At 36.4% G+C, this 27281-nt stretch overlaps 1 protein-coding gene across 1 annotated transcript; it reads right to left on the reverse strand.

The window, feature by feature from the left end:
• Positions 1-23315: 23315 nt before the first annotated feature.
• Positions 23316-26895, reverse strand: LOC113349371. Its single transcript, XM_026593345.1, has 7 exons — positions 25822-26895; positions 25351-25662; positions 24857-25074; positions 24605-24688; positions 24224-24547; positions 24039-24138; positions 23316-23957 (listed from the first exon to the last, which is right to left on the reverse strand). The coding sequence occupies exons 1-7, from the start codon at positions 26893-26895 to the stop codon at positions 23316-23318; spliced, it is 2754 nt and encodes a 917-aa protein (XP_026449130.1).
• Positions 26896-27281: the final 386 nt, after the last annotated feature.

The raw sequence follows: 27281 nt of genomic DNA on the forward strand, positions 1-27281 counted from the left end.
TGAGAATAATAAGTATTGCCTCTATTCATGCGAAATTATTACTCCATTTTTGGTGATTCTTGCCGAGAAGATAAAGAACATAAAATGTTTTCTTGGTAATCCATAGTTGCCTATGTTATTTATCTATGAGGGTAGAATCCTTGAGAAAATGTTGAATGTGCGAATTGTTTCTTCATTCTTATCTTGCCTCTGTCTTATGTTTTGTGCTCATGCGATAGTATAATCTCTTCAAGTTGCTTATAATTGTGCGAGATAATCACATCATTCGAAATAATCACATCCTGCGAAATTCTGACACATTTTACGAAATTTCGAATCATTCTGCGAAGTTCTGAATCATTCTGCGAAGTTCTGAATCATTCTACGAAGTTCTGAATAATCTTGCGAAATTCTGAATAATCTTGCGAAATTCTGAATAATCCTGTGAAATTCTGAGTAATCCTGAATAATTCTGCTAAATTCTGCGATATTATTGCGAAATTCTGCAATATTATTCCGTACAGTTTTGTAAAGTACTTGTGCGAATATAATGCTTATGTGATAATTATGTTATGAAATGTGTACGCGATGTTTATGCTATGAAATGCTTATGCAATGCTTTTATGATGCGAGTATGATGCTTGTATGATGAGAATGCTTATCTATTGCAATGTATAACTAATGTTTGTGCTACTTAGCTCATTTTTCACGCTAAAATTGATGTAGCTTTAAATTGCCTCCATTCTCCATTTCTCTGGCTTTTTCTTTAGTGTATGCATTCCTCTTTGTGTAGTTATTGTTCCTCACAAGTTCTTACTTGTGTTTCATCTTTCCTCTTTCCTGCACTATTAGTATCTCATAACAGTATGATCATAGTATCAAGTCTGCGGCATTTTCACTGCCTCAGTTTCATTTCCATATACATATTTGCAAGCTTATTTTCTTACATATAATCATTTTCGTAAGCTTATTTGCTTACTCATCTTCTTATGTGGTCTTATTTTTCCTTCCTAGTTAAAGGTCTTATTTTGCCACCTCTTGTCATTGCGACAAAATCGCAGGACGTCTTTACACTTTCATGTAAGGACCCATTGATCTTGCCTTAACTCTCTCTTTTATTTGAATTTTTGTTGCGACAATATGACAGGCCTAAATATTCTTGCGAACATAAAGCCCCATGAGTGGTAAAGAAGAAGAAAGATAATAATACAAATTCTTTTCTCTCTCTACAAATGTGTCCTCCCTAAAGTGTCTCTCTCCTTTTTCTTTTTGATTATCCCCCTTTCTCTCTCTTTCCTTTCTCTTTATATAGGTATTTACATAATGGATGACATCTCATATATGGTGGGGTACATCTAACATTTCCCCTAATTTCGGATCTGGCTTGCGGTATTTTCGCAAACTTACAAATGTTAACTTCGCAAACATCCTAAATTTCGCACGATCATCATACTTTTCTCACGTTTAAGATGATGTCATCTGTTACGTCATTTATGAAATCATACTGCGATGTCTTCGTGATGTATTGCTAGTAATTTCGCAAGCATGTCGTTGTTGCGAGATTCTGATCCTACAATTATAATTTTATTCATAAATAATAGATAGTTTTATTCAAAATAGACCTTATTGAAATAATCAAAAACTAATGTATATTTTTCAACAGATTTTTCAAAGATCATCTTCAATTTCCTCAAATTTTTCAGGATCTTCATCAACAACGTCTCGACTGATATCTCGGATTCTGCACACAATACCTTGATTATGTTCACAGGCTAAAGCATTAACCTTTCGATTAATATTACGAGCATACTCCCTATTACCGATTCCAAGTTTAATCATCTTTCTTTGGTTACGGATAACAGTTCTTAGTAGTGATGCCTGTCTATGATGTGTTTCGAATAGTACTGAGGAGGACTTGTCGGAGATTGATAATATCAATCTTATCATCCAAACTATTTTGGACAAGGAGATGAGTCATATCTTCCTTTTCGTTTTCTTTATTGTAGTTGCAGGAAATCCTACACTACACCCCTCATATGATTTCATTATTAGTCAACTCATTTTTAGGTTTACACTCTTAATTTTATTGATCAACCTTTGAATATTATTACAAGAAAAGATAAAGAAATCAAGAATGATCTCTTCTCTAGACTTTCTCTCTCCTATTTACTTGTTTCTTACTTAAAAAAGATCTCCTTCTCTTTACAACTTGAATGACTATTTATAAGGAAATACATAGTGGGTGACAGCTAATCTGTCTTTTATTTTCGGGTATGGTCTGCGATATTCTCGCAACCTTACAAATGTTAATTTCGCAAGCTCTCTAATTTTCGCAGGACTATCACATCTTTCTCGTGATCCTAGCCGACGTCGTTTATCGTATCATTTCTGAAATTGTTCTGCGACGCTGTTGTGCTGTGTCATTGATAATTTCGCTGAAACATTGTCATTGCGAGATTCTGATCCTACATCTTTCCTATTCTCATATCTTCTCTGCAAAGTAGAGAATGATGTGAGAAATTCCGCAGCTGTTCATCTTTTCATATTCTGCATTTATCACACGTATTCTTTCTTCCATTTGTTTCTTGACACGTCTTCTGTAACCGCTGCTTTTAAACCGCTCACGTCTTTTCGTATTAATGGTGTTTATTTCTTCGAGTAAAAAAATTCTCCTTTATATACTCTTCTTACTCTTCTTTCCACTTTTCTTTTTTACTTTCTCTTCTATTTTTATTCTTTCATCTCTGCAACTCTGTTATTCTTCTGCAAGTTCTGCTGCTGCAATTTTTTCCTCCTTCAATCCTCTTACTTTTTATTCATTCCCATACTCTATATTCAAATATGGCTCCAAGTGGTCATAGATATGAGAAGAATTTAAAAGATGTCCAAAAAGATCTTGCTGATAAAGGTTTCACACTCTCCACCATTCCTGATGAAAATGCCAAATCAATTCTTTCTGTCAAACTTTTCTCCGATCAATATTGTGATGATCAATCAATCATAATTTCGCTAGGTCAGATTCTCGCAGGTCTCCCTATTCCTCTTTATAACCCAGATCTTCCTTTATTTTATGAAATTCTCGCTCACTCGGGATTTTCGCGAGCTATCTTCCAACTGAGTGGGGACTGCATCCGTATGATGCTAGAGCTCGCTAACCGTGGTGCTGGTAGAGGATATTTGTACTCCAAAGAACTTAAGGATCCTAAATTCGCAAACCTAGAGATAATTGCTGAGAAATACACATTAGCGAATTTCTTTGAGAACTATGAACTTATCTCCATGAAGAAAGAGAATACTCGTTGGGGTACTCGCTTAAAAAGGAAAGATAACATTGATGAAGCCAAAATTCTCATGCAAGATATTGACTGACATTCTGGTAAAAACACAACTCCTCGCCAATCCAAAGATGATAAATGGTGTGTTTTTCCTTTAATGCTAAAAGGACCCTATATTGCTGGGTCAAATGTTTCTTCCTGCGAATCGCTGCTATCAACCTTGGGTTTTTCTTGGCCCAGAAGGAGAAAGAGGTATTTTCTTCCCATTTAACTCACTTTATATTTTTATTGATTTTTATTATTCTGTTCGCTAACTCTTGCGACATTCCGCAGATCCAAAAACTGAAAGATAGTTATAACAGGACTGGGAAAGCTAGTACTCTGTTAGCTCTTCGCTCATACACAGATGAGGTAAGAAATTTTCTCTTATGATTTTAAATTTTCTTCAATTTTCTCTGATTTTAAACAGTATACTGTTGCTTGCTTCCATTTCTTATTTCTATCTGTGTGTGAAGATTATTGCTGAAGTAGAAGAATCTGCGATGTTGCGAAGACTGGTGATAAAGGTAAAGGTGCTCTTCGCAGGGAAAAATCAACTGGTCCTCCTCCAAAGAAAAGGAAAGTTCGTTCTTCTTCTCCTTCAAATATTCCTCCTCACGAAAATTCCGAAAGTGACAAGGGTGATGAGGACAATGATGATCTTGCTGCAAGTGAAGATTCTCCACCTGAATCTTCTATGGCTAAGCTCTCTGGCCTCTTTTCTGATTCTCTACAAGGAATGGGAGATAGCCAATTCGCAAATACCTGCAAAGCTCTCGCTACCCTTTGCGATGTCCCTTTACTGGATGGTGATAGCTCTCTTCGTGGAGTTTCTAGATCAGTGACTCCCGACTTCTTGCATTCTCTCAATAGTCTGGTATACTTTTATCCTTTTACTTCTTCATTGTTATAACTCAAAATTTCTTTCTATATTAATATATTTTTTATATTTTCTCGCAGGATGGAAAATCTTCTTTTGTTGTTGCCTCAGATCTAGAGAGAAGACGCGAAAATCTTGAAAAGAAGAATCTTCAATTTCGCAAAAAGAATGAAGAATTGGAAGCTGAAGTTAAAGGTCTTCGCGAGAAAAATAGACAATTAGAAATTGATTCTTCTTCGTATAAGAACAAAATCTAGTCTTCAGCAAGCTAATAATCAGCTTTACGGTATGTTACTTTTCTCTTTTCCCTTTATTCATTCATCCTGTTGTTTTATCTTATTTAAATGATCCTTTTTGCAGACATTTATGGTCTTTCTGATGAAGCTACCCTTCTTCGTTCATTTCCTAATGCCTTGGATAATGATACCCTTCTTGAGCGTCTTAACAATTCCTTAAATAGCTTCTCAAATGATAGAATTTCATCTCTTTCTCTAAATGAGCTTAGATCTAAATTTCGCCTCTTAGAAATTGACCATAGATCTAGTTTAGGCTTAGCCAACCGATTTAAGCGTCTCCTTCTTGATTCTAAAGAGAAAACCAATGAGTTAAGAACCAAAATTAGCGGTCTCATAGATGATAAGGATCGCATCTCTGATCAAGGTGCCAAGGCTTTGGCGAAATTCCAAGAGGCTCTTCTTGAAGTTCAACTTGAACGAGATGAAGCTAACCGCAAGAACATCGAACTCTGCGAAAGGGAAAATCAAATTCGTTCTCGTCTTCTTATAAGTAGTGAGGATGAATTTGTTTGGGCTGCGAAAATCTTAGATGATGCTAGAAAAGATTTAGGTGTAAATGTTAGTCTCCAAGTTGAGCATACAACCTTGATTAGAGATATGATTTCTGACAGAGAAGGTTACTAACTGCTCTTCTTTACTAATCTTTTGCTTCTTATGAATTCTCATCAAGTTAATAATTGATTGTCTTTTGCTCGCAGATTCTGAAAATAGATATCGTGAAAAGATTGAAGAACTCGAAGCTGAAAAGGAGGAACTCGCAAAGAATCTTTCTTCTCGCAACGACAAGTATTCTAGATTAAAGAATCAAATCAAGATCACTGTTGCGAATTTTAAGAATGATGCTATGCATTTTCGCAATCAAACTATCCAAATGGTTTGTGACGATCATAATATCCCACATTCTGATTATCCTTGTCTCTTGGAAGAAATCCCACAGAATACTCCCAGTTTGATTATCTCTGATAGCGAAGCTGACGATGAAGAATCTGATAGTGATGGAGTTCTGATGGTGATGAAGATTCTGACGCAGACGAAGAAGGGAACAAGTCTGATGAAGATAATGAAGGATTAACTAAGAAGTAGTCTTTATTTCTTTCTTGATTCTTTGTAATACTTGTACATTTATTTCTTCTTTCTGTATATTTGTGTTTCTTTCATTTTGACCTGCATTCATTAAAACAATTCTTCTTTGCAATACAGTTAATCAATATAATCATTAATTCTTGAATCTTTGAGTAAATCTATCATATGGAGACAAATAACATTTTCTAATTTCATACATTCCCATACTTGCCTCTGTTATTTGAATCCAAATGAGAGATTTCATAAATTTCTTATTTTATGTCTCAATTTCGCGTTAATTATGTATAACTTCGCAATCTTATGCGAAGTGAATTTTGTTCTTTTCAAAATCTCATTCCTGTGTGGTCTTATTTTGCCTTCCTAATTAAAGGTCTTATTATGCCACCTCTTGTCATTGCGACAAAATCGCAGGACGTCCTTGCACTTTCATGCAAAAACCCATTGATCTTGCCTTAACTTTTTCTTTTGTATTATGGCCTCTTCAGGAATGTTGCGACAATATGACAGGCCTAAATATTCTTGCGAAAATGAAGCCCCATGACATTGCCGTCTTGCGACGAAATCGCAGGACGTCTTCGCACTTTCATGCGAAAACCCATTGATCTCGTCTTATCCTTTTCTTTTGTATTATTGCCTCTTCAGGATTGTTGCACAAATATGACAAGCCTTAATATCCTTGCGAATAAAAAGCCTCATGACATTTGCGTCTTAAGACACTTATCAGCTCCCTAATGGAGGGTGCCGCCCTTATCTCCCCCTGGTTGCCCCTTCAAGGAGGCGTACTTCTACCATACAAGGTTAGCTCCTCCCATCCAGTCTTAACAACAACCAGTTGTTTTCGCAGCCTCTTATCCCTTTTACCTATAGGGCTTATGGTTACGAGACTGCACCCTAAGTGGGGTTTTCTTCAGGCCGAGTGCAGTATAAGCCAAGACTTGTCAAGAATGGCAAAGTACGCTTCAAACGTCTCTGGCACTCTTGACTCAACCGTGTACCTCGGCGCCTTGATCAGATCTGCACTCCTTGGGAGAGTCCTTATTACCTTAGTCGCCCAACCTAAGTCATATGCTTAAGCTGAGAATCCAAGGTGCCTCTCCCGGATGGGCTTTATTGACCCCAAATCTCCATGACTCAGGTTCCGGTGGCGGTGTAGCCTTTCCCTGAGCCATGCAACAGGTACCCCCTTATATGACGTACTTTAGGTCTTACATTTGCCTCTTGCGAAATTGTATTCGCGAACTAGGGTGTACGCCATAAAGGTTCGCCTCTTTCTTTTTGTCATTTTTCCTGATTCTTCTGTAAAATTCATTATCTCTGCGAGGTCTCGCAAATCATCATATTGTATCTGAATTTCGCAATCTCAATTTTGCCATTCAATCAAATGTATTTTTGAGAATTTTACTTATTGCGAGAGTATCGCAACAACTTAATCATTCATACATTTCTTGTTTTTATTACCTTTGTCATCCTCTGCTTCTTTATTATTTTCTGCTACTGCTTTTGTAGTGGTATGTTCATCATTTTTATTCTGAGCTAGCATTAGTTTCGCAACATCTCTTCTCCTTTCCTTTCGATTGCATCCACCATCAACCTCTCACTTCTTTGTGTATCTTTGATTTTGTGTCGCCAGTTTTCCTTCTTGTTTGCTCTTCCTTCGCAAGATTCTATCTCAGTTTCGTAACACCTCTTTCCTTCAACCCAATCTCCCTTTATGATTCCTACACCACTGGGGTGAGGGAATTTGATGCACTGGTGGAAAGTTGAAGCTACACCTAGAATCCCATGTAGCCAAGGTCGACCAATTAACGCATTGTAGGGTGATTCTACATCAACGACACAGAATAAGATTTCGAAGATATTCCCTTCAATGGAATTCGCATAGTAACCTCCCCTTTAGGCTTGTTAGCAGTACCATTAAAACCATATATCTTATATGTTGATGGTATAAGATCATCATCTCTTCCACCCATGGTTTTATAAGTATGATAAAATAAGATGTTCACAGAGCTTCCAGTATCGATTAGAATTCTATTATTGCCCATGAATCTTCAGCTTCATCATCCTCATCTTCTTTCGGTTTTGGATTAATTTCTAATTTTACTACCAATGGATTGTCATGCACCTCTTCTCCTTCGGGAATTTCTTCTGCGGTAAAAGAAATGATCTGTTTCTGCCATTCCTCTAGTGGCGAGATTTTCGCAATATTCATAATTTCTCTTCCATCATTATCTCTTGCGAACACTCTACTCAAAACATTATCATGAAAATCTTCAATTGTCTTATATGAATGTACGATAGAGTGACAAATAGATTTTTTGCTTTTGCACCAACTTCTAGGAAGAATGTTTCCTTCTTGTTCATCGTATTACTGGTGAGCTCTGGTGGTGGTGGCAGTGGTGAGATTGTGGATGCCCTACCAGAAAGTCGTTTAGTTTTCCTTGATCTATCATTCTCAAAATAATTCTTTTTACATTTCTGCAATCATTTGTTGTATGTCCATGAAATGATGATAAGAACAAAACTCATGGCTTCTGTGGTTTGGAGGTGGTTCCGTTCCCATGTTCCATGGTGTTGGTATATTTTCCATCAAGATTATAGCTTCCCATATCTTCTCCACACTTGCATTTAGAGGTGGCATCTTGATTTCTTCCCATACTACCTTGTGACCTCCTTGTCCTCTATTATAGTTTTGTCTTTGACCTCCATAAGTTTCTTGTGGTTGATCGAGTCTTTGAATCTTGTTATTTCCACCACGATTGTAGAAATTTCTTTCTCTTTCATACTCTTCTTGATCTCGGCTTCCCATAGCCACAAGTTTCTGTTGATTGTTACTCGTCACCTTCTCTTGTTGTACTTGCGAAGTATTCGCTATTGTGTTTATTAGCTTGGGTAATAAGCTTGCATTCGCTGTTTGTGAGCTGGTGTTCGCAACTGGATATGATTCCATTTCATTTTGCCTTTCCTCTAGAGCAATGTATTCTTCTTAAAGTTCTCGCAATTCAGTCATTGTGATCGTATGCTTGACTCTTAAAATTTGTACATACAATAGGTTTGTTGCAAACATAACATTAATAAATGATAATATAAGATATCTCTCATCTACACGGCCAGCCATTTCGCTACACATAGTTCTCCATCTTTTAGTCAGGTGCTTCAAACTTTCGCCAATCCTTTGTTTTAATCCAAACACATCTTCTATACCAGGTCGCGAGGAATTATTACTTATATATGCCCTCAAGAATGTAGTCTGCAAATGATTGAAGGATGTTACTGTGTTCTTTGGTAGACCTTCAAACCATTTTAACGCCTCTCATGTTAAGCCGGATGCGAAATATTTGCACAATACGGCGTCATGATTTTCCCATTGTAACATGCACCTCACATAGGCCTTAATGTGTTGAATTGCACAAAATATTCCATCAAAAATGCTGGTTAATGCAGGCATATTGCATTTCGGTGGTATTCCTCCTAATTGTACTTCCCTTGTAAATGGAGTTTTCGCAGCTTCTTCTATTGCTTCATCCAATTGTCTTCTGCCTACTTCCCCTCTATTATTTAGCATTCCTCTCATTTCTTCTAATTCTTTCAAGATTTGTTTATTTACACCTGAATCTTGATCCATTGGTCTTTTTAATTTTGCCTCTCTTCTTCTGCGTTCATATCTATCTTCTCTTGCGAAATTTTGCATTTCTTCTTCATTATCCTCATCTCGTCTTCTTCTGCGATTCTCTTCCTCATCTCTATCTTGAATTCGCATATGATGATGCCTTTCGTTTTCCCCTCCATGATTTCGTTCATTTCTTATCAATTCCATTCGCTGTCTTTCAGCCATCCTCTGTACTCTATAATACTCCTCATTGAGATTACCGTTATTACGGTTTTGTGTACACCTTCTTCCTCGATTGTCGTGATTGTTCTGACGAATTGTCTCCTGAAGCTCTTGTTCTTCCATTTCCGCTCTCAATCTTTCACGTTCGCAGATTAAACGTGCTTGTTCAGCATAATGTCTTTCAATTTCTTCTTCAATTGTCTGTTGATTTCTTTGATTTTCTCTTTCATGTAAAATTCTTCTTTCTTCCTCCCGATTTCCTTCGCCATCTTGGTCATTTCGTCCCTGACATTGTCCCTTCTCTTGATTTCCACCATTTTTCCCATCATCAAAAGTTTCATTTTGTGGAATGTAACGATCATCAGCTCTTTCTCTATTTCCGCGATATTCTTCATTAGGATTTGATATTTCTTCTTGAATATTGTTTCCAGGATTGATTGTGGGTGAGTTTCGCTTCATTTCTCTTCTAGTCGATCTTGAATATGATTTTGTAGTCTTATATTCTCCATCCTTAATTCGTGATTTTGCCTTGTTAGATTTGCACGTTCTTCTGCCTCAGCTCTTCTTTCTTCATGTATTCTTCGTCTCAACGTTTCTAACGCTCCAATTTCCTCATCTCCATGAATTATTCCTTCATCTGCTTCTTGATTTCTCTCTTCCTGTCTATAATTTCTGTTTTGTTGCTCTTCTTCTACTTCTTCTGCCGAATTTGATTGCCAAGTGTGTATACTCACCCTATCATAATCTGTATTCCTCCTTTGAACTAGTGTTTGTTGAATTGGTGGTTGAATTTGATTTTCTCTATTACTTCTCATTCTAGTAGATTCTCCCATTTCACTTCTTTCTCTCCCAGCAATTCTCTTGCTTCTTCTAACAGTAGTCGGTTGTTCGGATGTATTTCTTCTTCTAGCCATTTCTTCAATGTTAACAATATTGCAAGAAATTATGGAAAATTCTTAATCAATCACTCTAAATTTTCACAAATCTCAATATTAATTTTCAGCTTTTTCTAGAATAATCTTCAATCATTCCCTGTTTCTAGCGCCATTATGTAGTTGCAAGAAATCCTACACTACACCCCTCATATGATTTCATTATTAATCAACTAATTTTTAGGTTTACACTCTTAATTTTATTGATCAACCTTTGAATATTCTTACAAGAAAAGATAAAGAAACCAAAAATGATCTCTGCTCTAGACTTTCTCTCTCCTATTTACTTGTTTCTTACTTAAAAAAGATCTCCTTCTCTTTACAACTTGAATGACTATTTATAAGGAAATACATAGTGGGTGACAGCTAATATGTCCTTTATTTTCGGGTATGGTCTGCGATATTCTCGCAACCTTACAAATGTTAATTTCGCAAGCTCTCTAATTTTCGTAGGACTATCACATCTTTCTCGTGATCCTAGCTGACGTCGTTTATCGTATCATTTCTGAAATTGTTCTGCGACGCTGTTGTGCTGTGTCATTGATAATTTCGCTGAAACATTGTCATTGCGAGATTCTGATCCTACATTTATCTTCAGAACCAGATTTCTTGAAGGTATTATCAAGATGAATAACTTCATTAGAAGTCATTCCACTCAAGGCTTTCAGAAGTTTTGCTTGAGGTCTGGTTTGAGGATACATCCTGTTACCATAGGTTCTCAAATAATATGAGTTCATATATTCGAGAAACATTTAACACATTCCAAACGTAGGAGTCAACCTTAAATAAATATTTCTGACCAGATTTGAAAATATTTTCGCATCTAATGTGTTAGAAAATCACAAAGATTCTTTAGAAAGAATCAACCTTTTAAATCAGATATCTAAAGGTGTTCTCAAATGAGAAGATTTATCCTGTTTACACAAGTTATTATAGGAAAACCTTTCTATACTTGAAGACAGTTAAAGAATCTCTAGGTAGATTGTGTGTACTCTCTATAATGAATAAGAGATATTGACAGGATACTGATGGCCCAGATATATGTGCTTCCTTATATCAGTAGATTGGGCATTGTAAGGATGCACATTCCAACGCAATTAAACATTGGGGGTGAGGATCTTCCTCACCGAATACCTTTTGAGGAATTTCTTCCTCCTTATCTATAGGGACACTATCATGTTCCCTTGTGCGGGTTTTGAATCCATCCTATTCGTTATGAAGATTGCGAGATGCAATATCCTTGGTTACATCTTGTGCCTAGGATGGTATGTTCCTTGATCTTGAACCCGTGTGGTCTAGATCTGCCATCCGACAAATCGCTGATGTCTCTTGTTCAAGACATTATATATGTCCTCTTAAGGTATCCATTCCTTGTTGGAAATGTTTTTCTAAACACCTGTCTAGCTATACCTTTTGACATGTCTCTGTAAGAAGTTTCTCAATAAGGATCTTATTCACACTCTATAGTTTGTTGATGAACTTCGTTGCACAAGGCCAATTTTTGTTCCAAATAATCTGCCAGATTATTTTGAAGACTGAATGTTTCTCGCTTTCGTTCACAAATTCTTACATTCAATTGAACAATAAGTTCTAGGACATCATCTTGACTGTCAATGGTTTTTCCCTATTCTGAATAGTTTTAAACATGTTTGAAAAACCTTTAAAACATTTTACGAAATTCAAAATTTGGGCAGACTAGTGAATCTAATCTCTTTTCACATTTGAAAACAGATGATTTTTCACTAGAGATTGGAGTCGGATCCAAAACATGTTTTTTGAGTTTCAAATTCATTCTTTTCTGATCAGGAACCTGAATCTCAATCAAGTTATTATTCATAGACGTTTTCTTTGATTTTCGAAAACATTTACGACACCAATTTCCATTGACCTTCTCTGAGATATTATTCTCATTATCTTAACATACGTTAACTGAGTTCTTCATAAGTTTAGCTTTACTTTTCTTATTTTGACTCATATCTTATAGGTTGGATCGCACCAAACACAGATTGTTAGATCTTTTCGTGTTTGCCTGCTCTGATACCAATTGAAAAGATGAGGGTACCCAAATATACCTCAATATAAAACTTTTCCACCTATAAGTCCTTTCTCCGAAAGTGATTGTCTATGGACTGAGTCGAGACAATACAACGAATCGGTTCACACTTCGTGTGATCGTCTATGGATACGAGATCGAGACAATACAACAACGAAGTATGATTACTTTATAATAGGTTCGGACTTAACCAAACACTATAGGATTGCTATCAAGTAATTAGGAATTAACGTTTGTGTATTTTACTTCTAATTATAATAAAACAATTATAATTGCGGAAATAGAAAAGTAAAAGACACAACAAGATTTTGTTAACGAGGAAACCGCAAATACAGAAAAACCCCGGGACCTAGTCCAGAATTGAATACTCTCATAATTAAGCCACTATAAAAAATCAAACCAACTTCGTATAGTTGAGACCAAGCAACTAAACCTATAGTTCACCTAGTTCCCTCAGTATCCCTGCGCCTCCAACTTGTAATAAGTCACGCACTTGGAAAAATTCCTTTGGTTCGTATTCCAAACAGTAAAGGAACAACAAATCTGTTCGGTAACAACTCTTTTCAAACAAGTGATATGAGTTTGACAAAAGGCACTTCCGTTTATCCCAATAAACTCCTTTGTCGGGTCCTTAGATCTATTTAAAAATACAACTACCAAAGTAGTTGGGTCTAGATTTTGCAATCAATACTCTTAGTCACAAAGACAATATATTAATGCCGATCTACACAACTAATCAATCCAATCTATCAAAAGATAAACCGATTATAGTTGGATCCACATCCGATCAAGTTTTGTGCACACCAAAGATTATGAACTCAAATAAGAAATCTTCTTTGTTTTCAAATCTTCTTAGATCTTCAATAAACACCTGCACACAAACAACTTGAATCTCTTTTGATCAATCATACACAGAACGAAGTCTGTTAACGATGGATTATCACAAGACGTCTTTAGATATACAAACAGTCTAAAGATCCCCGTCGATACTTCGATCTAGTTTGAGTGAATCTTATATCAGAAGAGAAGATTCTCAAGCATAAACAAACTAGGTGCAATCAAAGTTCAACAACCATTAGTCAATCAAATCAATCGAAAACTAATAATAAACTGTAATTATCAAGTTTCCCACCAACGATACTCGTAGATATTATCAATCCCAAAGAAGTCTTTAAAACGAGCGGTCGTAAGAGATTTCGCCTAATTAGGGTACTTTCCTCTCCGAATAGACGGCTCCATCAGTAACAACACAACTAGGTAGTTTTGCTGGCTTTGAGGATTAGTTTGCTCGAAATGCAAACTTCAATATTTATAGACCAAGGAAGTTTGGACACCAAGTAATTTCCAAAACCGAATATTCTCAAAGATATGCAATAAATCCAAAATCGGTTTTCATAATTCCTAGAAATGCACTGTCCAAATATTGACCGAAATCTCAGTAGAAAATCTCCAATTAGTAAATGCACATTACCAATTCTATTTTCTAAAGATATGCATTTAATTGCTGGAAATTAAAAGCATATAAAAACTAAAAACCTCAATTAAAAGATTCTCAATTTATTTCGATCCGGGATTCTCCTTTAGTTATTAAGGAATATCTTTGAATAATAAAAGATAATAATTACTGCACATGTTCAAAGTATGTCGACATCTTTACTTTGTAAATCCTTTCTCATATTTACAATCTTGGAACCGATTTTCCACACTTCCAAACAAGTTTAGAATTGGTTCATCTGACTTCCAAGAACTATGTGATTGATTATCCTATCAAATCACCATTAATGGGTTTCACGGTTCTACCAAAACACAAAGCTTCGGTTCTACCTCCACGTGGATACTAGGATCGGTCACACTAGATTTCCAAAAATTGGTTGACTAGGTACTAGGATCGGTTACCACATTATTATGGTTTTACTTGTGATCGGTTGCACAAGTCATATGATCGGTTACCAATTACTAAGACTTGTTGTACCTCTTACAAGGATCGATTCCACATACTTGTGATCGGTTGCACCTCTTACTAGGATCAGTTACCCAATGTCCAGAATTGGTCATACCAATTACAAAGTATCGATCATACCATCTCAGGTGATTACTTAAGACCGGTTTCACTAATAAAAGTCATACCAATACAAAAGTCAGGCATTGTGAATAGTTTAACCAAGATACATAAAAAATTATGAGCGGTTATACTAGATACACATATTGGTAATCCAAATATTTGCAATGAATAACAATACCAATAAGCCTAGCGATTTCCCTTTCGATTCACAAAACAAGTTTATGAATTGTACTTCCTTTAAACGAATGTAAAACCTTGTTTCCTAGGATGAAATGTTTACCCATACCCATACATAATCACAGTAGCAATCATACGATTATGTCGATGCCTTATATACTAAGTTCAAAAGATAAACGTTATATTGTAATTCCTTAATACTATGTCTAACCAGAGTATAATCATTCACATCTTCGCAGTTATGTTTTCAATATGAACGACTTGAAAGATACATTAGGAATGAAACAGTTCAAGTCAAATATTACTAACCTCAAGAGGAAGGATGATGTCGTCGTTGTAGCTCTTTACTTCTTCACATTCTTCAAGTCTTCACATAATACTTGTAAGTATCATATCCTAGTAACTTTCTAGCTAACCTATACAAAGTTGACTCTAGTAAATAATAAAGCGACTCTTTAAATGAGTTTTGGTTCACTAAAATATGACAACCAAACTTGACATACCAACGCTTGGTGGGTTCAACCGAGCTATGCTCTAACAGCTACTGAGGCAAAGATCGAGAGAAATTTTGCATTCGGTTTTGTTTTGAGAGATTTAGAAGAACACGATGGTTAAGAAATGGTGGAGAAGTTGATCTGTGAAAGTCTGAGATGGGGAAATCAGTGAAGTTGTTGATGTATCAGTCGTTTAATTGAGAACAATGGAAGAATGAATTAATTTTGTTTTCAAATTTGGTCTCTTGAATTGGTTGAATTTGATGAAGGGTGTTTGAAATATAGTGTGATTAAGAAGAGATGGTTTGTAGTTGTTTGATTTAGGGTTCATTCTGTTGATTAGAGTTAGAATTCGGTGAAGGAGAAATGGTTACTGCCGTATTTGGAGTTCACTTTGTTGGTTGTTTGGAATAATGAACGAAGTGGAATTTTGGGTCAGTGGTGATTTCACGTCAGAGTCTTCAGTTTTACTTTCAATGACCTCACCAGAAAAATTCTTAGCTAAATTTTTGATCCGAACCTTCCAAATAAAATTGTAAGTATTCAACTGACTTTCCTAAACTAAAAGGGTCGAACTCGTAGTCGCCGACTAACGATCCATCTAAGTGGTCAGGTGCTTTTGCACCTGGAAACCAAAGTGGACGATTAGGAACTGTATTGCGAAATTAGGGATTGAGAAATGAAATTGGGGTTTAAGGTTAAATCTGGTACCAAGATGGTCTTGGTATGGATAGTATTTGGTGTTGTATATGCTGAAATTACAGGGTTTTGGTGGTGTGGATATGTTGCAGAATCTACAACGATGGATTCAGAAAAAGATGGTGGTTATGTTGTTGCTTGAATTGGTGGAGCTGGTGAACATGCAGGTACAAGTGATGGTAAGAAGTTGTTGCTACTGGTGCTATTGATACAAGAAAGTCGAAATGGAAATGATGATTTAGATACCTGTTAACAACAACTAACGAAGTTAAACAAATTGAAAATAATTAAAAATAAATAAATAATTAACTAACTGTGAAAACGGTCAACCGTGGTCTTGTGACACAAACTCTAATTAAAATATTTTCGTGACCTAAACGCAACTCAGATCACTTTTTTGTGACCCAGAATCAAAATATCCCTTATAAGATCCACAAACATGGTATGGCTATTATCACTCACATCCCCAGATAATTAGAGACCCATCCAAATCAGGGATCCAGTTGTCTTCCCATGTATACACATTTCTAGCTTCCCAATTTCCTGTATGCTATGTTTTTTCATTAACACGATACTTTTATAGACTCCTTTTCGGGCCCAAAAGGATTCATCATTTTAACTAACGTGGAAATGATTTGTTTTAGGGAAGTACTTGGATTTCATAGTCATTTCCCAAATAAAGGTAGGTTTGTGGAAAAGCCTCCAACCAATCTTGCAATAAGAGACATTAAAATTTGTGAGATCCCTTAGACCGTAACCACCATTCTCTTAAATCTTGCATAGACCCTTCATGTTGTTCATGTAAATTCCATTTTTTCCATCAGTTTTCCCCCACTACTTAGCATCAAGCCTAATCTCGTTGACCTTCATAATATTGATTATATCATTTCCAAGGATATTTTTTATATGAGGAGTGAAAAAAATTCCAAACTTAAAAGAAATTTATCATCTGACTATAAGTTTTGCTATAGTCATCTAAAACTTTCAAAAAATTCATACTCTAAGTGATAAAATCTTGGTGAAAATAAGGCAGTCATCTGCTATTAATGGGAGGACGAGACTTATTCACCCAAAAACCAGATATTTGACCACAAGACTCAACATTAGTTATAGTTGTAGGATCAGAATCTCGCAACAATAATATCTCAGCGAAATTATCAACAACACAACACAACAGCGTCGCAGAAATGATATAATAAACGACGTCAGCTAAAATCATGAGAAAGATGTAAGGATCCTGCGAAGATTAGAGAGTTTGCGAGATTAAGATTTGTAAGGTTACGAGAATGTCGCAAGTCTTATCCGAAAATAAAGGACAAATTAGCTGTCATCCATTATGTATTTCCCTATAAATAGTCGTTCAGTTGTAAAGGAAAGGGAGAGATCTTTTTTGAGTAAGAAACAAGTAAATAGGAGAGCAGAAGTCATTCTTGATTCTTTCATCTTTTCTTGTAAGAATATTCAAAGATTGATCAATAAAATTAAGAGTGTAAATCTAAAATGAGTTGAATAATGATGAAATCATATGAGGGGTGTAATGTAGGATTTCCTGCAACTACATAATGGCGCTAGAAACAAGGACATTGAAGATCGAAAGTTGAAGATTATTGTTGAGATTGTTCAAATCAAGAAAGTGATTAAGTAAATCAGTGAATCAGTTAAAAGAAAAATGATTAGAATTAATGAAGATGACAAAATATTAGAGTGTAATATGATAACAAAAACGATGATTAATGAATTCCATGAAAACATCAATGTAAGAATACATAAACGAAATTCTGAAGGAAGGAAGGTTATGGCGGTAGAAAATACATCACCCTTGAAAGATTGGGAAAATCAAAAAATTACATTCATGACGGCAGAAATACCAAAAGAAAATTTGAACCACACATCTCCATTGGTTGTTACAGTGCCTATTACACGAAAAGAGAAGGAGACGACAACAAAATCCAAGGGAGAATGGATATTGAACAGAACTTTAATCGATATAGGAAGTTCAGTGGATATAATATTTTATCATGCATTCCGGGGAATGGGATTTAAAGATGAAGAAATGTCCAGTTCAACATATTTTGTTCACGGCTTTGGAAAATCCACAAAAAAACCTAAAGGAGAAATAGTGGTACGAATTCCACTTGGAGAGATCGAGACATACGTAACACTATGCGTGGTGGATATGGAATCACCTTATAATATGTTGTTAGGAAGACCATGGATACATGCGATAAAAGCTGTAGTATCAACATTACATCAATGTATTAAATTCCCCACACCAAATGGAATAGGAGAAATCAGAGGAGATGTTGATAATGCGAAATTATGTCATCAAATCGAAGTAAAGCATTATGAAGGACAAGCAAAAAAGAAACAATTTCGTAGAAAGTTGGCAAAGGAAGCAAAGAAAGAAGAAGAATTTAGAGTATAAATGATAAGGGCAAAAGAAGGCAAAGGAATACCCAGCGAAATTTCGGAGGAAGGAGAAGGACCTGTGAAAACAATAAAAGAACCAACACCGATGGGAGAATCTAAACCCAGTTACATTGCCGCAGAACCAACAAAATAAATAAACGTTGGGACTATAGAAGAACCTCTAATATTGAGAATTGGAACCAAAATGGATGTGGAAGAAGAAGAAAGAACTGTTAACCTGTTGTGAGAATATAAAAATGTTTTCGTAGGAAGCATGGATGAGATACCGGGAATAGATCCATCAATTGCATGCCACAAGTTGGAGATTAACAAAAATGTGAAACCATTTAAACAGAGAATAAGAAAAATTGCAACAACTTACCATTTTCAAATAGAAGAAGAACTACAGAAAATGCTTGATGCGGGAATCATAAGAGAAGCTAAATACCCAGAATGGATAGCGAATATGGTCATTGTCCCAAAGAAAAATAAAGGAATCCGGATTTGCATAGATTTCACTGATTTAAACAAAGCTTGCCCCAAAGATAGTTTTCTGTTACCAGATATTCCTCAAATGGTGGAATCCGCAGCGGGAAACGATAGAGTATCGTCTTTAGATGGGTACAAAGGGTATAACCAAATCCCTCTCCCTGAAGAAGATCAAGAACATACTGCTTTCTTCGCCCCTAGAGGTTTATATTGTTACACGAAAATGCGATTTAGTTTGCGAATTGTGGGAGCGACATACCAAAGGATGGTAGAGAAGGTGTTCACAAAATGGATACACAAAACATTAGAAGTATACGTGGATGACATGTTAGTAAAAAGTAAAGAAGCTAAAGACCATGTACAGGACCTGAGGGAGATTTTTGAACAAATGCGGCAGTATAACATTAAATTGAACCCTGAGAAGTGTACTATTGGAGTTGCATTGGGAAAATTTTTAGGCTACATTGTATCAACGGAAGGAATACAGGTTGATCCAGAAAAAGTGCAAGCAGTTCGTGACATGCCAACACCAGCAACAATAAAAGATGTACAAAAGTGGAATGGGCTTCTAGCTTCGCCGGGGAGATTCATTTCGCGATCATCAGACAAATGCAAATATTTTTTCGATATACTCAAGAAGGGTGCGAAATTTAAATGGACTGATGAATGTAAAAAAGTTTTTCAAGGGATCAAAGAACATCTTATGAATACAACTATTTTACAAAAAGCAGAATCAGGAGAAGAATTATTGATCTATCTTGCGACGACGTCACATGCATTAAGTGTTGTGTTGTTGCGAATAGACGCAGGAGTGGAAAAGCCCATCTATTACATTAACAAAACTTTTAATGCTGCCGAGAAGAATTATTCAAAGATTGAGAAACTAATCTTAGCATTAGTTTATGCATCATTTAAGCTCCACATATATTTTCAAGCGCACAAGATAAAGGTATTAACAAAAGTACCAATTGAATCAGTGATGAAGAATTCTAAAAGATCAGGAAGAGTGGAGAGGTGGAATGCACAAGTGGGACATTTTGACATTAAATATGAAATTTTGTCTTCACCAAAATCACAAGTTGTTGCATATTTCTTGGCAGAATTTCCTTTAGAAGAAGATGAAGCGGTAGAAGAAATGATGGATATAGAAGAAGAACACGGAGATCCAAAAGATTTATTAACAGAACCAAATATATGAGAGATATTGGTAGATGGATCATCAAATGGAGAAGGAAATGGAGTTGGAATTGTTTTAATTTCGCCAGAAGGAGTGAAGATGGCTTTCTCATTCAGATTAGAATTCACATCCACCAATAACGAAACGGAATATGAAGCTGTGATACATGCCTTAAAATTCGCAATAGAAATGAAACTAGAAAATTCCAGGATCACTAGTGATTCGCAACTAGTTATTCGCCAAATAAAGGGAGAGTATACTAAAAATGAACCATCCTTGAAGAAATACAAGAATCTCGTTGAAGAATTGTCAGCGAAAATCCCAAAAATAAAATGGAGGCACATTTCAAGAAAGGATAACAGACTCGCAGACGCTTTTGCTTTCATCTCAAGCATGATGACAGATCCAACTGCGAGGTGCATAAAAATACAAACACTTCTATCACCATCAATCAATAAAGAAGAAGAATAAGTGGATGTGATGATAATATACAATGAAGAAGAAGAACAAACGAACAATATCGCAGACTGGAGAATGGAACTTCATGCATATTTGGCGAAAAGAGAAACACCAAGAAATAGATTAGAAACACACAAGTTAAAAAGCCGCGCAACGAATTATGAATTAAGAGATGGGCTGCTATACCGAAAATCCTTTAACGGACCTTCACTCAGATGTTTGACATGAGAGGAAGGAGAAAAAGTGCTAAAAATGTTACATAGTGGGGATGCTGGCAATCATAGCGAGGGAAGATCTTTGGCACATAGAGCAAAAATGCAAGGCTATTACTGGCCGTACATGCACGAAGATGCAAAACAAATATCAAGGCGTTGCGAAGATTGTCAGCGGCATGGAAAGAAAATACATGCACCTGGAGCACCGTTATCATCTTCAACCAGTGTGTGGCCTTTTGGAAAGTGGGGCTTAGATATTGTGGGACCATTTTTACCAGGTTCTGGACAAAGAAGATATTTAATAGTCGCAATAGATTATTTTACAAAATGGACAAAAGTGAAAGCAGTACAGCATATTCGCGACAAAGATATCTTTACATTCATATTCGAAAATATCATTTGCAGATTTGGAATTCCTGCGCAGTTGGTATCTGATAATGGGAAACAATTCGAAGGAAAGAATATAGAAATGCTACTTAATGCATTCAAGATAAAATGTGGAAAGTATACTCCTTTGTATCCACAAGCTAATGGGCAGGTAGAAGCAACAAATAAAACAATTGCAGATATATTAAAGAAGAAATTGGAAGGACATCACAGAGCATGGTGCGAACAAGTACATAATGCAGTATGGGCTTATAATACAACTAGAAGAGAAGCTACTGGCACTAGTACAAACCTTCACATAGTCCACGTTTTTTAGTGTACAATCCAGCCACGTTTCAGGTTATTTGTGTGGCTATTGGTCATCAGTATAACTATAGCCACATTTTGTTTTACCATGTAGCCATAGTGCACCATTTAGTCATGGGTTTATTCCTAAACCCATCAACTGTATCCATAGGGTATCGTTTGGTCATGGTTTTCAGTTTAATCCAATCACATGTAGCCATAGATGCGTATATGGCCACATTAAATAATTTTGTATGTGTCAAAAGTGTCGGATGACAATAGACACACCTTTTAGACTGTGACGGAAAGAGGATTTATTTAGCCACATTGGTTTGTTTATGTGTCCATAATATCTGGTTTATTAGACACGCATATACTAAGGAATTGACACATTATATCAAACATGACAAAAGATTGACATATGGTTACTCCATATTTTTTTTGGGAGGATTATGATATGGCTACACGAAAAAAAATTGTGAACATAGCGTCGGATCCATTAGACACATGAGATTGAATTTTAACTTTTAAAGTACTAGCCATGGTTGTTACCGAGTCTTTTCTAGGCCAAATGCTCCTAGTATGCTTAATTTTCAAGCAACATATGCTAGGGTAATGTTTATGCATGTTCACTGCAATAAAGAAACCTCAAGCTCTGGTGTATAGAAGGATACATTACAAGTGATTGTGGCTTCCAAGGTAATTGCAATACAGCGGGTGCAGCCGGGTGTTTTGTGAAAATAAAACATGTATAGTGGAGTTCTGTTGTGTTACTTTCTCCCAAAATTCCCGATATATAACCATGCCAAAATCCAAAATAGGAAACCATATCTTAAACTTTTCATACAAATCTAGAAGGGACTGCAAACGACAGGAGCCATCTGTGAGACCAACCAAACCTGTTTAACTTATCAATTCACAAAAGCTTTATATTTTTAGCCAATATATTTAATGAAAAAATTTAGATCTACAACCAATATTTTTTATTTACCTCTTTCCAAAAGAAAAAAAACAAAATATTACATCAAATTGATTTTGGAGCCAGCCACTCCAAAACTACGATTGCAGTAGGAATGCATTTCTTTTGCTCTTTATATAACAAGACAAAACAATCCCATAATCAAATTCTTGATGTTTTAGATGCAGAGTTCGTGTCCTACAATTCGAGTGTCAAACTTATAGAGGCATCTGATGGCATAAAAATGACTTCGTCAAAGCTCAGGGACAATGTAGAGTGTTGAATAGCCACAACGAACCTGCAACAGGAAAATAGGGTTCTGAGTTCAAAAAAAACAAGGAAGAAAGAACGAGGGCACAACAATTAATACAAGGTGTCAGCCCAACTCAACATAAATTGTGGTCAAGACTTCTTACAAAGAGGACTTTCACAAGATATGGGAAAAACCCTGTCAAGTATGGTATTCAAAACGGTTGAGGGTTAAATTGGAACAAGGAAAATGAGATTAAAATTCACTATTCTTCACAGGCTACACAATACAAACTCCTCACACAAGCAAGTGAACCGCTCCATGCAATTCACTTAGGAAAAAGCATCAGTCCGCCCCCAAATGCTTTCACCATAAAATTGAGAACCATAAGACCTTTAGCACCATCATTTTAAATGTTTTTTTTTGTGGTTAATGAACTGGAGTTTCCATCATATATCTACAGGGTTACGAATCTAATTTGGGTACTTGGAATTCAATTTCACCATATGCTTTGAGTAATGTTATGAAGTGTATAAAAGATTTCTGAAATACAAGTACAACATGTAGTTATAGTGCATGTGCCCATAAATATATTCAAGCAATAGGACAAAAACATACCAACTCTCATTCTCTTGGATATCTATTTAAAAGTGACCAGAGTAGCAAGTTGTAAAGTACAGTAGTAGAAATTTCAATTGAAGTTCCATATGAGACACGGATAAAATGATGTTATTCATTTTACAAAGAATAAAGCACGCAAACATACAGAAAGCATGCTAAGGAACAGGATTAAACATAAGTTCCATCTTTATCGTTCTTTCAATATCATGTCACTAACCGAATAACCACAGATTAAAGGAAATAAAGCGATGTACCTGCGGGAGTGTGTCATTTTGGCTTGCGTATAAGTAAACCTCGGCAGTCAGTTCGGAAGTAATCATTTCGGGATTCTTTACCCAAGTCTTGTGGATCTACAGACGGCAAGATATTATCATTCGCAGAAAAGATTACTGTACTGAATTCCTCATCGTTGCCATCGTCATCTCTATAATTTTTGGGAGGTGTCACAAAAACAATAGACTTTTTCTTATCTAACTGGTCTTTGACATAAAATACCTGCTTAGCTTGTGAGGCTAAAATAAAAGGATCATTTTTGTATCCCAACATAGTAAGGTCAACAATCTTGTAGCCAAGAGCATCTCTTTTGACCCCACGTTTATTATCAACCCAATTGCACTTGAACAGATGAACTTTTCTTTCACAGTAATCTAACTCCCATATCTCTTGCAAGACACCATAATAAGAGGCTTTACCATATGTAACATCATCATCTCTAGATATGTGCATGTCATTTGCTGCAACGCTAACCCCACTATTCTGGTGAATTCTACCATCACGGGATCTTGTGCGGAATAGATATCCATTGATGCGATATACAGTGTATTTCGTTACCTCGTAGTGCGGGCCGTGTGATATCCATCTTAAGTTCTCTGAGATACTTTCTCTGTCGTCTGCCAACTCTTTTTCAACCTGAAATTCATTATTAGGATGAACCTTGAGTTTAAAGGAATATAACACATCAAACAAGACACTTTTTCTATGACCTATTACCTCATTTTTTAACCAAGCGCCAAAAGTGTTAGAGTGCTCTTTCTCTAGCCATGCTCGCTTTTTAGTAGAATAGTTAGTTTCCAAATATAGCTTGTGTCGGCTGGTATGTACAATAACCAAATGTTATTATACTTTGTACAAAAAAAAAAAAAAAAAACAGGAAAAAAAAACAAATTAATACTTACTCTATGTAAGGCTCAATTTCAGGCGTGTTCTGCATTACATAGAAATGTGCTTGTCTCAACTGTTCAGGGGTAACTATACACGGCTCTTCAGCTGATAACGGTTCTCCCTCCTGAGATGTATTATGCCTATCTAGTGGAATACCAATTGTCCTGATGCTTTTATGGTACTCACAATATATCTCAATCGTCTCTTCTGCAACATTCTCTTCGGCAATGCATCCACAAGGTTGATTCTTGTTTCGCACATGCCCCTTTATAACCTTCATACACCTTTCGAAAGGATACATCCATCGAAAGCAAACCGGACCGCATAACTTCACTTCCCTGGTAAGATGTACAGTTAAATGAATCATGATGTCAAAGAAGGATGGAAGAAAATACTTCTCTAGTAAGCATAACGTCACACAGAGATCCTCTTGCAATTTATCTAGCTCTTCCACCATGATTTCTTTGGCAGATATTGATCTGAAAAAGAAACAAAACCTGATAATAGCATATCTCACAGGTGTAGGCATAATTGATCGAATAGCGACGGGCAAAAATTGTTGCATAAGCATATGGTAATCATGTGATTTGAGTCCGATCAGCTTACGCTCTTTTAGGTTCACAAGGGTGGAAAAATCCGAACAATACCCTTCTGGAACTCTTAACTCGGATAGTGTCTCCAAGAATATGTCTTTTTCTTCCGTAGTTAATGTATAACATGCTGCGGGAAGTATCGTTCCTTTGTCATCTGTCTTAGGGTGTAACTCCGATTTTAACCCCAAACGCACCAAATCCTTTCTGGCGTTTAATCCATCTTTTGTATTCCCGTTGTGCAGCAACGTTCCAACAAGACTTTGTCCCACATTCTTTTCGACATGCATGAAATCAATACAATGTTGGACATCATTATAGCGCCAATATCTAAGTAGTCGCTGCCATATGTTGTACTTGCTCCAGTAAGTGGTTTCCCTGCCTTCCTCTTCCTCACCTGACCTATCGACTTCTTTTGATATTTTTCTGATGCGCTCAATTTTCGTTTTTCCGATGCGCTTCATCTTTCCACCTTTTCCAGGTGTAGCCTGCACGTCTTCCCCTTGAGTATTCGTCCCCTTCTTTCCCCATGAATTCTTTATACATTTTACCTCCTCATATATTTCTTCCCCGGTCATTGGTTCTGGAGCAGTCTCCCACTCTTGTTTTCCGCCAAATGCCCCCTTCTGCCTTCTGAACGGATGCTCATAGGGTAAAAATCTTCTATAACCAACATAAACATTCTTGTTTGAGTCATGAAGCCTAATACTGTGCGTTTTTTTACGACACACCACACAACCATGATATCCAGCGTAGCGACAACCACATAGTGTACCAAGAGCAGGATAATCGTTTATCGTCCACAAAACAACTGCACGTAGAGTAAACATTTCTTGGGCATATGCATCCCATGTTCTCTTTCCCTTCTCAAATAAGAATTGAAAATCTTTAACAAGAGGTTCTAAAAAGACATCGATGTTGTTTCCTGGCGCACCATCTATAAGTAACGACAACATGATGAACTTTCTCTTCATACACAGCCCCGGTGGAAGGTTGTAAATCACAACCAAAACTGGCCATACACTGTGATGTTTGGTGCCTGTGTTTACATCAACTCCATCAGCCGAAACAGCTAACCGCAGATTTCTTGGATCACCTTTAATTTCTGGGAAATTGTTATCTATCTCTCTCCAAGCATGTGAGTCTGCCGGATGACGTAAAACACCGTCTTTGTTTCTAGTGGTATCGTGCCATATCAAATCTTTTGCTGTGTGCTTCGATTGAAACAGCCGCTGAAATCTTGGGATGATGTCGAAGTACCACAATACCTTTGCTGGAACATTCTCGTAAACTTTACCATCCCTGTCAACTTTCCATCTGGGTGCTTTACAAGTAGGACACACTTTTTCATCCTTGTACTCATTCCAATAAAGAATGCAGTTGTTGATACATGCATGTATCTTTGTGTACCCTGAACCCATTGATTTCAATATTTTTTTTGCCTGATATGTACTCCTCGCCATTAAATTACCTTCTTTGGGAAGCATGTCCTTTAACAAGGGTAACAATTCATTAAAAAACATGTCTGATGCACCGTGCTTACTCTTCAACTTAAACAACTGCACAATTGCAGACAACTTTGTGAAGTTGGGACATCCTTCGTATAAGGGCTTTTCAGCATTTTCAAGTAACTTTTTAAACTTTATAGGGTCATCTGCGAACTCTTCTGCAGCCTGCATCATATCTATAGTGTCTGGAGCATCAGTGGGAGTTCCCATTCCAAAATCTTCGTCTGGAGCATCAGTGGGAGTTCCCATTTCAAATTCAGCGTGCATACCATTGTTGACGTTAACTGGCTTACTACTAGTTATTGCCTCATCCTTTTCCCCATGCTTATTCCAAATAGTATACGTTTGATCGATTCCATTTACGAATAAATGATCTTCTACGTCGCCAACGGAGCATGCACAGAGATTTAAACAATTTGTACACGGACACAACATAAGAAATTCATCATATGTCTCACCCTCCTCCTTGAGATGGTTGACAGCATACCGCAGAAACGCCGCAACTCCTTCTCTATAACGTTTCTTCGTTCTATCAGTACTCATCCAGGATTTATCCATTCTGAAACGCAAAGAGACCAGTAGATCCATCAGTTGCACTCCAATGAAAGCAAAAACTGATAAATCAATTCAGAAATACAAGCTTAGCATTAACTAATAAATATGTTTCATTTCAAAATAATAGTTATCCCCTAACTTGACAATTTAGACATACAAGTCTTGAAATTACCAATAAATTCAGCACCATTTGAAACATAAAAAATTTATATGGACAAACATGGTAATAACAGATGAAACAGGCAATATGCAATTTCCCTCATACAAACCGATAATCATGCCACACAAACCCATAATCAGACATCCAGTATTAACTCAGGAAAATTGGTCTAGTACTTTCAGTAAATGGAGTCATTTCAAGTTTTGGAATAACACATACTGAAGGGTCTGTATGTCAGCCGCAGTTGGGAGATTTCGCG

The sequence above is a fragment of the Papaver somniferum genome, chromosome 1 (assembly GCF_003573695.1).
Source record: "Papaver somniferum cultivar HN1 chromosome 1, ASM357369v1, whole genome shotgun sequence".
Classification (NCBI taxonomy): Eukaryota; Viridiplantae; Streptophyta; class Magnoliopsida; order Ranunculales; family Papaveraceae; genus Papaver; species Papaver somniferum.